The sequence below is a fragment of the Chiloscyllium punctatum genome, chromosome 7 (assembly GCF_047496795.1).
Source record: "Chiloscyllium punctatum isolate Juve2018m chromosome 7, sChiPun1.3, whole genome shotgun sequence".
Taxonomy (NCBI): Eukaryota; Metazoa; Chordata; class Chondrichthyes; order Orectolobiformes; family Hemiscylliidae; genus Chiloscyllium; species Chiloscyllium punctatum.
The window spans coordinates 109,376,013-109,390,050 of record NC_092745.1 but is presented as its reverse complement, the minus strand read 5'-3'; the positions used below and the strand labels follow the sequence as shown (position 1 = coordinate 109,390,050).

The following is a 14,038-nucleotide window of genomic DNA, read 5'->3' as shown; positions in this document are numbered from 1 at the left end:
TTCAAACATTAACCATCATGACTTGCCTTTTATTTAGTGTTACAGAGACTGAAGTCAAGTTGCATGGACCCCAAAATTGCTCAGGTCACAGCTACAGTGGGTATGCTGGTGTCTTATAATATTTTGCAATATAGATATCACCAATTGTTTCGGGGATCATTGAGGAGACACTTCATTAGTGTGGATCAGATGCTTACAAACACCACTTTGACTAGTCACTGCCAGCCATTTGCCCATATGATGGGAGACCCTTACCTTTAGGGTGAGGAGTTGAGGTATTTGGAGTCGGCCAATGTCCAGGTAGTTGTTCAAAGTCAGAAGTCACACCCCACACCAGGTTATAGTCCAACAGGTTTATTTGAAATCACAAGCGTTCAGAGCGCTGCTCCTTCGTCAGGTGCAGTGCTCTGAAAGCTTGTGATTTTAAATAAACCTGTTGGACTATAACCTGGTGTGGTGTGACTTCTGACTTTGTCCATCCCAGTCCAACGCCAGCACCTCCACATCACACATAGTTGTTGTATAGGTATCCCTGGGGCTGATTGTAAGGAGATCAAGTAAAGCTTCATTTACAAAGAGATCAGTAAGAATATAGACTGATGAATGAGGAAGTCTTTCAAATAAATGGAGTAGTTCCACGTGAAAGAAGTATGGGCAAATGGAACAAAAGGGTATGCTGAAAGGATTGATTGAACAGGGATAACAGAAGGTTCAGGTGGAACCTAACTGACAGCACTGGCTAGTCTGTCCCTTTGACGGTGTGGATATTTGCAAAATAGCCAAAAGACCACTTGCCACTAGGTTTGGTTAGTTGATGCAAACCAAATGAGGCCTTCTGCTTCCTTAGATTAATAAGATGCTGAGTGCCTGGAAGAATAATGTGATAAAAGCAGCATACTGTGGATGCTGGAAATCTGAAGCAAACACAGAATGCTGCGGAAACTCAGCACGCCCAGCAGCATCTGTGGAGAGAGAAAGAGAGTTAACATTTTGAGTCCAGTAGGACTGTTCTTTGGAAGTGAAAGATGTTGGCTTTTTTTAATTATAATCATTTGACAGAGATCGAGGAGAGGTGAATGGAATGAATGGTGTACAGATCTGGTGAAAAAGACAGAAAAGTTGTTAGTAGTGGTGAAAGAGAAAAGAGCGTGTAAATTAAGGTGTGAAAGAGAGAGAATGGGTCCTGTCTATTGAAATCAAAGCAAAACATAGAGGTACCAGTGTTGGACTGGGGTGGGCAAAGTCAGAGGTCACACAACACCAGGTGCACTTCATCTGATGAAGGGGAAGCACTCCAAAAGTTTGTGATTTCAAGTAAATCTATTGGACTATAACCTGGTATCGTGTGACTTCTGGATTAGTGGTGCTGGAAGAGTACCGCAGTTCAGGCAGCATCCAAAGAGCAGTGAAATCGACGTTTCAGTCAAAAGCCCTTCATCAGGATTAAAGGCAGTGAGCCTGAAGCATGGAGAGATAAGCTGGAGGAGGGTGGGGTGGGGAGAGAGTAGCATAGAGTACAATAAGTGAGTGGGGGAGGGGATGAAGGTGATAGGTCAGGGAGGAGAGGGTGGAGTGGATAGGTGGAAAAGGAGATAGGAAGGTAGGACAAGTCCGGACAAGTCATGGGGACAGTGCTGAGCTGGAAGTTTGGAACTAGGGTGAGGTGGGGGAAGGGGAAATGAGGAAACAGTTGAAGTCCACATTGATGCCCTGGGGTTGAAGTGTTCCGAGGCGGAAGATAAGGCGTTCTTCCTCCAGGCGTCTGGTGGTGAGGGAGCAGCGGTGAAGGAGGCCCAGGACCTCCATGTCCTCGGCAGAGTGGGACGGGGAGTTGAAATGGTGGGTTACGGGGCGGTGTGGTTTATTGGTGTGGGTGTCCCGGAGATGTTCCCTAAAGCGCTCTGCTGGGAGGCACCCAGTCTCCCCAATGTAGTGGAGACTGCATCGGGAGCAATGGATACAATAAATGATATTAGTGATGTGCAAGTAAAACTTTGATGGATGTGGAAGGCTCCTTTAGGGCCTTGGATAGAGGTGAGGGAGGAGGTGTGGGCGCAGGTTTTACAGTTCCTGTGGTGGCAGGGGAAGTTGCCAGGATGGGAGGGTGAGTTGTAGGGGGTGTGGACCTGACCAGGTAGTCCACGGAGGGAACGGTCTTTGCGGAAGGCGGAAAGGGGTGGGGAGGGAAATATATCCCTGGTGGTGGGGTCCGTTTGGAGGTGGCGGAAATGTCGGTGGATGATTTGGTTTATGCAAAGGTTGGTAGGGTGGAAGGTGAGCACCAGGGGCATTCTGTCCTTGTTACGGTTGGAGGGGTGGGGTCTGAGGGCGGAGGTGCGGGATGTGGACGAGATGCGTTGGAGGGCATCTTTAACCACGTGGGAAGGGAAATTGCGATCTCTAAAGAAGGAGGCCATCTGGTGTATTCTGTGGTGGAACTGTCCACCTGGGAGCAGATATGGCGGAGGCGGAGGATTTGGGAATACGGGATGACATTTTTGCAAGAGGTAGGGTGGGAAGAGGTGTAATCCAGATAGCTGTGGGAGTTGGTGGGTTTGTAAAAAATGTCAGTGTCAAGTCAGTCATCATTAATGGAGATGGAGAGGTCCAGGAAGGGGAGGGAGGTGTCGGAGATGGTCCAGGTAAATTTAAGTTCAGGGTGGAATGTGTTGGTGAAGTTGATGAATTGCTCAACCTCCTCACGGGAGCACGAGGTGGCGCCAAGGCAGTCATCAATGTAGCGAAGGAAGAGGTGGGGAGTGGTGCCGGTGTAATTACGGAAGATCGACTGTTCTACGTAGCCAACAAGGAGACAGGCATAGCTGGGGCCCATACGTGTGCCCATGGCTACCCCTTTGGTCTGGAGGAAGTGGGAGGATTCAAAGGAGAAATTGTTAAGGGTGAGGACCAGTTCGACCAAACGAATGAGTGTGTCGGTGGGAGGGTACTGTTGGGGACATCTGGAGAGGAAAAAACTGAGGGCTTGGAGGCCCTGGTCATGGCGGATGGAGGTGTAGAGGGATTGGATATCCGTGGTGAAGATGAGGCATTGGGGGCCGGGGAAACGGAAGTCTTGGAGGAGGTGGAGGGCGTGGGTGGTGTCTCGAACGTATGTGGGGAGTTCCTGGACTAGGGGGGATAGGACAGTGACAAGGTAGGTAGAGATGAATTTAGTGGGGCAGGAGCATGCTGAGACAATGGGTCGGCCAGGGTGGTCAGGCTTGTGGATCTTGGGAAGGAGATAGTCCGGGAACCCTGCACTGCCCGGTTCTATGAGGTTGGAAGCTGTGGGTGGGAGATATCCTGACTGTGTGTGACTTCTGACAAAATCAAAGTAAACAAGACAAAATCCAGACAAGGCGATGGGGGGGGGGGTTCATGGGGGTGAGGGGAGTGGCTTAGGACTTTTTAGGAAAAACAAGGAACAGACATCATGTAATCAGTTATTCAGTTCATTACTGAGATCTTGTGGTTATAACATGCCTAAATGGAAGGTGAGGGATTGTTCATTGAGCTTATTGTGCTTCATTAGAAGATTGCAAGAGGCCCAGGGCAGAAATGTTAGCAGGAGAGCAAGAATGTTTGGGTCCTAATACACCCTGCAATTACAAGCTTGCCCTTGTATTAATGCTGAGCCTGGTTAGGGTGTGGTTTTTAGCCAAATGTTGCTGGGAAGGAAAATCCTCATTATCTTGAGACTGGATAAGGACAGTGTATTTTACTTGTTGTAATACAGCTCAGGAAGGCCACATACATTATTTTTCTCTGTCTGCCTGCAGTTCCATTGTTGCCAGTTGAGAAGTCAAGTCTTTAAACTGTCTGCAGTTGACCCTCATGGTTCCTACAAAGATTCAGTAACAAAGATCATTTGCTGCAGATTGTCTCCTATCAAACCATGTCTTTGAAAGTTGTGCCCATAAATAACTTTGATCAAGTTTGAACTATTAGAAATATAAAATATTTCCAAAATGCTCATTGGACTTCCAAAAAATTGAAAGGCAGATTCTCTCAGCCAGAAACATAATAGCATGATATTGTTATAGGCAAAGTAAGTTGCATTCAGAAGTGAAGATGTAACTTTTGTACTTGTTTTGCAATAGGGGAATTGGTCATATTTCTAAGTATGTAGTAAAGAGCTTCATTCTAAGGACAATAGCCAAGTTTGCTTGTACTTTTTTTTTATAGTAACATTATAGCAAGTGCAAGAAGTAGAAATTCTCATAAATGAACAAATATGTTACAATAGGATGTAATATTTTGCAATGAATGTGCAGGAAGAATTTCTGTTTAGAATTTTACGATTTTCTGTAATAAATGCTGACCAGTGATGCCCACATCCCACAAGTGAATAAATAGAAGAAACAACTTTGCCACAGTGCAAGTACAGATAACTCCCAAAGTACAACTAAGTAGTCAATCAAGTCTTACCTGCAAAGATTTTGCTGAAGTTCTAGTTAATGAACCAGTGCAACCTTTGACTGGCCATATCAGTTTAACTCAGCAGTAGCATTTTTAGACACAATTTGCAGTTCATTCATGGTAGTGCTCGCAAACCTTTCATACTAATAATGAAATATTAGTGAAATGCAGAATAGGTCTGTCAGCATCAGTATGGAAAAGACACATGATTGTATTTGGGAGTGTCATTTTAGAAATATTCATTGAATAGAATTATACAACACGGAAGGATGTCACTAAGTACATTATACAAGCTCTTCATTAGAGCCATCCAATTAACCCCATTCTCCTCATTTCCCCACAGCCACATAAGTTGTTCCTGTATAACTATTTTTCTATTTCTCTTTTGAAAGTTATTATTGAAGCTCCCTCCACATCACTTTAAGACAGTACATTGCACATTACCTCAATTCACTGTTTCGCAGAAAAGGCTTTCACATTACTTCTGGTTCTTTTGCTAAACACCTTAAATCCGAGAAATTCTTTGTGTAGGAATCAGTCAACGTAATGTTCCTTGAACAGCTTTTAATGAAATTAAAACCCTTCTTAAGGAGAACAAAATTGTACACAGTGGTGAAATGCAGCATACAAACAGATATAGGAATAATTCCTTACTTTTATATTTGAGTCCCATTTGCAATAAAGGCCAAACTTGCATTTACCTTCCTAATCAGAGATTAGACCTGCACACTAACTTTTTGTGATTCTAGTATAGTCAGTTCTGCTATAGCGTGCGTTTCTCCAGCAGAAATTAGCTATTATGCGATTGAAGAAGTTAGACCATTGTTTGTAGAACGTGAACTTTCCTTACCTGTATTATCCAAATGCGATTCTGGCCCTATTAGTTTAAGTGGTGCTGCTGTTATACAATTTTCTTATATCACAGGATCGCATGGGAACAGAACTATTATGTTATGTCAGAACAAACTGTACCAGGTTACCCTATATTCCTCAATGTAGAGTTATGCAGTCTCTCTTCATTTAATAATATATTGTTCTTTTATTCCTCCTGCCAAAGTAGACAAGTTCATACTTCCTCACATACTACTACTGCCAATATTTTGCCCACTCGTTTAATCTACTTTCCCATCTATTTTTAATATGAGTAATTTATTTACCCTACTATTGGTGCATCCATCAAAGCACTTAATACAAATGAGGCCATAACGCTGTGATCACTGTGAAATTCTACCAGTTACAACTTACCAACCTGGAAATGCCACATTTATTGTTATGAAGATAGAGTTAGCTAAATAGACCAGGCCAGAAGTTAAAAAGATGAGGCAGTAGATATGCACGGAAAGATATTAAGAAGTTATTTCATAACTCTCAAAAGATATATTCTATTGTGAAAGAAAGCCTCTATGAACAACAAACCATCTTTGACTAAGTGGGGAGGTCACAAATGGTATATAAATTGAATGAAAGAAAAAGTGTACAATGAGGGAAGGCCTGAGTACTGCAAAAAAAATTGAACCCCTTCCAAACATGATCTTAAAAAAAGAGAAGAAAGTATAATTCTACAAGTATGTGTAGCTAAAGTGAATATTAGTCTCTTGGAGGAATAAGATTGGTGAATTGGAAAGGAGGAAATGGTGGAAACTTTGAATAAATACTAGTATCTGTCCTCCTAGTGGAAGGAAATGCATCCCAGTGAAAGTTGAAATTAAAGAGGGAAAAGGGATGCAAGAACTTAAACAGTCACAAGAGATTAAAAATACAAGGAAATCTAGTAGGTTGAAAGACCTTGGACCCAGGAACCAAGAAATTGTTTACAGAGATAACAGATACATTGGTTTGAATCTTCTAAATTTCCTTAGATATTGGAAATGGCCGAGCAGATTTAAAAACTGCAAATGCCACATCACTATTTAACAAATGCACAGGATGGGGAGGGATGTGGAAGACACAGAAAAAGAGTAAATATGGGACAGTTAGTTTCATATCTGTCATTGGGAAAATGCTGTAATACATTATTAAGGATGTAGTATCAGGACATTTAGGAAATCATAATTAACCCATATTGAGAAAAGGGGAAATCATGTTCATCAAATTTATCAGGTTATTTGAGGATGTGTAAAGCAAAATTGATAAAGGGGAACTAGGAGCTGTATTCAAGGTGTCAACATCTATTTTGCCAATAAAACTGTTCAGAGGGTGCATGGAGTTTGCTCAGTCAGTTCTGGCCAAATATAGCAATTAGAGTTCCTTCTATATTATGGTATCCTGATTTGGATATTAACTGGACAGACAGTTTAAAATAAGCTTTGGCAATTGTAAGCCATTGAAAAAGTGACTGTGGACATGTGAATGGGATGCTATATCTACACGGGAGCCCTTTTAGAGAAGCGCCCCTCTTACTTTGATAAGTTAAATTTGATCTCCTATGCTGGCACTGTGTAATGTCATATTGTCTCTTCTTCTATTTTAAGGTCTACTTTACAGGACACCAATATTGAGTGCAGCACAAGCTATTCCTGCTACAGTTGAGCTACCGCTAGGCAAACACATGGAGATAGCGAGTTAATTGAAATCCAAAGAACCAGGCAAGCAGAATCTTGCATTAGTTGTTATTGGTTAAAAACGGGGCATCCATGGATATGCTAACAATATGTCATTTATCCACAGGACATAAAGGCAAGAAAATCATGTCACAGGATTTCCATGACTCTGTGCTGGGAGACTGCATATATTTGCTAGCAACTACAGACATGAATAGCACTCCTAGATGAACAGAATTAATTATATTGTATACTGCAGCAAATAAGCTACCCTAAAGCTTGTTGAACTAAGTTCAGACCGAAAGGTCACTGTTCTGCACTTCCATATATTTTGAGCTATTACCTGATTAATAGATTTTTTCAATCATTTAAAATATTCTTTCACTTCTCTTAAATGATGAACGTTATACGATTGTTCATGCCCTATTTGCATACTGCTCTTATTTTCTCCAGTGGTTTAAAATTTAGCTTACACAAGTAAGCTTGTGATTTCAATGAAATGAGTTGTCCCTGTAACTGGTCTAAGGTTTCAATTCATAAACTTCGTAACAAAAGGATAAACATCTGATACTAATTGTTCTATAAAGTTTTTATTTGTTAAAGTGTTTGTAAGAAGACATTAATATGGAATTTAAATATACAAGGATATTGGTTTCTGTAACTGTACCTAATGCACTTCAGAATAAGATGTGTTATGTTTTAGAAAAAGTTCCTTGCAAAAGATGTTTCATTTTCCCTATTACTGCAAAAGCCAAGTATTTGCAAATCTCTGCCAAACAGGGCAGGGACCAAGCAGAGAGAACATGTTGCCAACCCAGTATTGCAAAAGATGCAGTAAAACTCTTCACTACATGTGAGCCGAATGTAAAAATAAAATAAAAATGCTGCAAGTACTCTAATTTAAAAGCAAAGTTTCTGAAATATTTGACTTCAGAGCAAGAGCAGGAAACAATATTGATATAATCATCAGTGCTCTGGAAAGAAACCTGAGGGAAGGAACCCAAGTTCAGGTGGAACAAAGAGTATTTTACATGTTCAGTGAAAAGTCAGTCGTACTTAGGTATAACATTTCCTGTTTAGTGTATAACCCATTCAATATGATAACATAACCAGCACATTTCCTCTTCCCTGTTTTCACCCTGATTTGCTGTACAACAGCCTCCAACCTGATGAAGGGTTTTGCCCGAAACGTCAATTTTCCTGTTTCTTGGATGCTGCCTGACCTCCTGTGCTTTTCCAGCACCACTCTAATCTTGACAACAGTATCCAAAGTCCTCTTCCATTCCCTTTTCACAGCAGCTTCCTACACAAGCACAGCAGATGCAATATATTTCACTTGTACCTCCATTTAGTATGCTAGATACACTGCTCATTATACAGTGCACTCCAACATTAGAGAAAGAAAATGCACAATCAAATGGTAACTTTGCAATTTCCCATGAAAATCACATGTAATGCTAACCTGCTGGTTCCCTTTGATTTTAATTCTCTGCTCCACTCCCACTCCTCTATCTCCTAAACTCTTTCAATGAAGTTTAAAAAATTGAATTTCATCTTTCAGTTAATCATTTTACAACCTTCCAGACTACATGTTGAGTTCAAAAACAAAATCGTAAGTGTTGCAACCCTTTTTTTCAAAAGATAGCTCTTGGTGATCATCGACTATTCCTGTTTAGGAGACCTGTCTTTGTTCTACCTGCTTCATTATCACCTCCTGTTTGCTGTGGACCTTCACCCTATTTGTCAAACTTGCCAAAGATTTACTCTTGCTCTATACCAACTTCGCTTCTTCCCTGTGGTAGTGGTTGTTTAAAAACATCACTTAAGTTTGTAACTTTTTCAAATTCTGACTCCACAAGTATTGTCTTGATTCTTAAATATTTCTAGAACTTTGTGTTTTTTATTTCAATTTTCTAGTATCTACAGTATTTTGCTTTTGTACTATGGCCTAAGTGTAGCCACAAGAGCATGCTTATGCTTTTGGCATTAAAAATGTTTCATTTTACGATCTACATTTAGAAGTTAATTTCTTGAACCACCACAGTAGGAACACTCAATTATGCAATTAGCGAGGGAGTTCCAGGATTTTGACCCAGCAACACCAGAGGAACAATGATATATTCCCATGTGAATGGTGACTGGCTTAGATGGGAAAGTGCAGATTGTGTTCCCAATGTCTGTGGCCCTTGTTCTTCTAGATAGAAATTGTTGTGTATCTGGAAGGTGCTGTCAGAGAAGCCATGGTGAATTTCTGCAGTATATATTGGAGATGGTGCACACTTTTTCTACTGAATGTTGGTAGTGGATGTTTGTGGATTTGGTGTCAATCAAGCAGGCTGCTTAGTCCCGGATGATGTCAAGCCTCTTGAATGTTGTTGGAGCTGCATTCATCCATACAAGTGGGGAATATTTTGTCACACTCCTGACTTGTACCTTGCAGATGGTGGACAGGTTTTAGGAAGATGGGAGGTGAATTACACTTTGCAGGATTCCTAGCCTTTAATGTTCTCTTGTAGCCACAGTAATTATATGACTGGAAAATGATAACCCCAGGATGTTAATAGCAGGGGAATTCAGTGATGGTAATCCCATGAGATGTCAAAAAGTGACGATTATATTCTCTCTTGTTGGAGATGGTCATTGCTTGGCACTTGTATGGCATGAATGTTACTTGCTACTTGTCAGCTCAAGTGGATATTGTCCAGACCTCATTGCATTTTGGACATATGCTACTTCAATGTCTGAAGAACTGTGAATTGTGCTGAACATCATGCAATCATTCGTGAACATCCTCACTTCTGACCTACTGGAGTGCAAGTTATTAACAAAGCAGCTGAAGACAGTCACCACGCTGATGAAGAAATGCAGAGATGTCCTGGAGCTGAGATGACTCACCTGTAACAACTACAAACATATTTCTTTGTGTCAGATATGAATCCAATAAGCAGAGAGTTTTCCCCCGATTCTTGTTGTCTTTCATACTGCTAACGGTATTTGTTGTCACATTTGGTCAAATGTGGCTTTGATGTCAAGGTCGATCAATTTTACCTCACCTTTGGAATTCAGCTGTCTTGTTCATGATTAAACCATGGTTGTAATGAGGCCAAGGGTTGAATGGTCCTGGTGGAAACCAAACTGAATATCAAGGAGCAAATTCTTGCTAAGCAAGTGCTGCTTGATAACCCTTTCCACAACTTTACTGACTGAGGATAGACTAATCGGATGGTAAATGGCCAAGTTTATTTGTTCTGGTTTGGTGTATAGATCATACCTAGACAATTTTCTACGTTGCCATATAAATGCCAGTGTTTAGCTAAAATAAGGCAGCTTGACTAAGGGCACAGCAAGTTTTGGAACACAACTGGTCAATACTGTTGCTAGAATGTCATCAGGACCTTTGTATTATTCTGTGCCTTTGCCATTTCATGTGGAACGAATCGAATTGGCTGAAAACTGGCATCTCTGAAGGAGGCTGTGATGGTTCATCGTCTCATTGCTTCAGGCGGAAGATTGTTGCAAATGCTTCAGACTTAAATTTTGCCCTAATGTATGGGCTCCCCTATCATTGAGGATGGGGACATTTATGTAGCTGCCCCCCTCCATGATTTATATTATTTTCCTCCACCATTCACAACTGGATGCAGCAGGACAGCGGAATTTAGTGTCTCTGTTGATGATAGAATTGCTTAGCCCTGTCTCTCACTTGTAATCAAAGCTGTTTGGTGTGCAATTAGTTCTGTGTTGTAGCTTCACCAGGTTGATAAATCACTTTTAGGTAGTCTGATGCAGCAGGCATGCTGTTCTGCACTCTACCTCAAGCCAGGAGATCAATCCTGGTTAAACAATGTTGGAATGGGGGATGTACTGAATCATAATATTGCAGATATTGTTTGAATAGATTTCTGCTGTTGCTGATGGTCTACAGTGCATCATGGATACCAGTCTTGAGTTGCTAGATCTGTTTGAAGTCTGTACCACTTAACACATTAATCGTGGCACACAATCTGAAGGAGTCATGCTTTGGAGACACCGGTGTTGGACTGTGGTGTACAAAGTTAAAAATTACACAACACCAGGTTATAGTCCAACAGGTTTAATTGGAAGCACACTAGCTTTCGGAGTGACGCTCCTTCATCAGGTGATAGTGGAGGGCTCGATCGTAACACAGAATTTATGGCAAAAATTTGCCGTGTGATGTAACTGAAATTATACATTGAAAAAAATTGATTGTCTGTTAAGCCTTTCATCTGTTAGAATACAGTGATAGTTTCACTACTTTCATGTGTAAATCACAAAACCTTTTTTTTTAAAGTTGCATTCTCAGGTTAGCTGTTAACAATGGTGATAGCTAGACAATATGTTGAAGGTGTTGGCCCCCTGTGTTCTCTGTCTATGCCATGATGTTTAGATTGATTCAAATCTAAAAAATGAGATAAGAGTTTTACATAAATTCATGCAGTTTTTGAGCAAAGAACAATGTAACTCTGCAAGTACAAATTCACCCCACAAAATATGTGTGCATGTGGGTCTTTGTCTGTCTGTGTGTGTCTGTCTGGGGTGGAGGTTGTGAGTGTGAGAAAGTGTGTGTGTATAGTGAATGCAGAGTGTCTTAAGCCTGTGAGGGGATGCAAGTGTGAGTTTGGGGAGTGTGTGTGTCTATAAGGGTGTGTGTGGGTGTCCGTGTGTGCGTCTGTGTGTACCTGTGTCCGTGTGTATGTGAGAGTGTGTGTGTGTGTGTACGCGTGTAGGAACATCTGTGTGTGTGTGTGTGTGTGTAGTGCAATGGTGATCACCTGTAATATGACATGAACCCAAGGTCCTGGTTGAGGCCCTCCCTATAGCAGCAGTATCCTTCAGTACTCAACGAGCTGGTCAGTAGTGGTGCTGCTGGCGTCTATTGGTGATGGACATTGAATACACAGAATACAATCTGCATCCTTACTCCATCCTCCAAATGTATTCAACATGGAGAAGGGGCAGGAGCTTTCCTTGCCCATAATGGATCTGGTGCCATGAAACTTCATGGGGTCTGGAATCAATTTTGATGATCCCCAAGACAATTCCCTGCTGACTATATACCACCATGCTGCCACCTCTGCTAGATGCCAGTGGGACAAGATTAGGGTTTGGGCTGGTGTTGTCTCAGACAGTGTGTATGGTAGATTCTGAGAGTATGATTATGTCAGGTTATTCCGAGACTAGACGGTGAAACAGCTCTTGCAATTTTGATACTAGCTGCAGAGTTTGGTAATAAAGACTCTGGTGTTGAAAGGACAGATTTTTGCCATTGTAGCTTCTGATGCCTCGTCGACGCCAAGTCATCTGTCCAGTTTTTTTTTGTATTTCTTGAGACGTTTTGGTGGTTTGAATGGCATTCTAGGCTATTTCAGAAGGCAGTTAAGAGTCAACGACATTGCTGTATATCTAGTCATATGTAGGTCGAACCAAGTTAGGAAGTTTGCCTTCAATAAAGAGCATTAGTGAACCTGATGTGTTTTTAAGATCGTGTTTTCAAGGTCATCTTTAAATTCCCGATTTTTCATTGATTTCAAATCCCATAATCTGCCATGGTGAGATTCAAAGCTAGCTCCCCAGAACATTAGCTGCATCTCTAGTCACCAAGTGACAAAACCACTGCACCCATCCCTTTTCCCAATATAATTTATATAGTATCGCCTGAGAGTATAGTCTAACGAAATGCATGGGAACCATTCTAACATAATGAGAGTTCCTTTTCCTCTGCGTGAATCTTGAAAGTATTGTAATTCAAAAGGCAATTCTTATAGCCCATATCTTTGTCCTTTGCAAAAACAGAATTTGTATGAAAAAGCACCAAAACAACATGTTTAACTCTTCTGTATGCCAGCACTCAAGAGCGCAAGAGTGCTTTAACAGAAGTAACTTTGCACAGTATCGCTTTTGTCAAAATATCGAGAAAAGATAAATTAATGCATTCTGGTTCAAAAGCAAGTTTCTGTTCTTCAAATCCAACATTTGACATTAGTATTACTGCTCGTGCTGGTGGGGAGATGAAGAGTTCTTATTTGATAAGAAGAAATGTCGTTAGGCTAATAAAGTGAGTGCTGATAAAGAGAAAGGAGTTCTGATTTGAACATGTGTAATTGTTAATGCTAATAAAGAAGAACCTAAGTTGAAGACACATCTTACCAATTGTTTTCTTCAATTATTCTACATGCCAAGAAACAATTTCTCAAATTAAGCACATAAGTAGCAAAGAATGAAACAGCCCTTCATCAAAATAATGCAAAACTCCTGTATAAGGTCTCTCATATCTTGGTTGGCTAACACAGACCTTTTTATATTAATTCTCTTCCGGGATATGGGTATTGCTGGCTGGGTTAGCATTTATTGCCGATCTCTAGTTGACTTTGAGAAGGAAGTACTGAGCTACTTTCTTGAACAGCTGTAGACTGTACACCCAAAGGACTGTACGCCCTTTGGGAGGGAGATCCAAGATTTTGACCCAGCAACACCGAAGGAATTCCATATACTTGGATGGTAATATGGAAGCAGTAGTGTTCCCATTTATCTGCTGTCCTTTTCCTTCTTGATGCTAATGCTCCTGGTTTGCATGTGCTGTCGAAGGAGCCTTGGTGAATTTCTGCAGTACATCTTATTTACTATTACAACAGAGCATCAGTGATAGAGGGAATCAATACTGTGGATATGGTGCCAATCAAGCAGGCTGCTTTGTCCTGGATAATGTCACATTTCCTGAGTGTTTTTGGACTTACACTTAGAGAATCCCTACACTGTGGAAGCAGGCCATTCAACCACTTCGAATCAACACTGACTCTCCAAACAGCATCTCACCCCCATTCCCCATCCTTGTAACCCTGTATTTCCCATGGTTGATTCACCTAGCCTGCTCATCCCTGGACAATATGGGCAATTTAGCATGGCCAAACCATTTAACCCTCACATCTTTGGACTGTGGGTCAAAACCAGAGGAAATACACATAGAACGGGGGAAGAATGTGCAAACTCTACACAGAGAGTCATTCAAGGTTGTAATCGAACTTGGGTCCCTGGCGCTGTGAGGCAGCAATGCTAACAAC

At 41.2% G+C, this 14,038-nt stretch overlaps 1 protein-coding gene across 4 annotated transcripts in view; it reads left to right on the top strand.

Moving 5' to 3' along the window:
- LOC140480035 (uncharacterized) overlaps positions 1-13,119 on the top strand; it is a 53,202-nt gene extending 40,083 nt beyond the window's left edge. For 3 of the 4 annotated variants that reach the window (XM_072574575.1, XM_072574577.1, XM_072574578.1), the window contains exons 3-5: positions 38-100; positions 6,891-7,004; positions 7,087-13,119. In XM_072574575.1, coding sequence (XP_072430676.1) covers positions 38-100; positions 6,891-6,985 — 158 coding nt within the window. In that variant the 3' untranslated portion in view covers positions 6,986-7,004; positions 7,087-13,119. The remainder of the gene's footprint in view (positions 1-37; positions 101-6,890; positions 7,005-7,086) is intronic. The other variant, XM_072574576.1, reaches the window with a different exon arrangement.
- Positions 13,120-14,038: the final 919 nt, after the last annotated feature.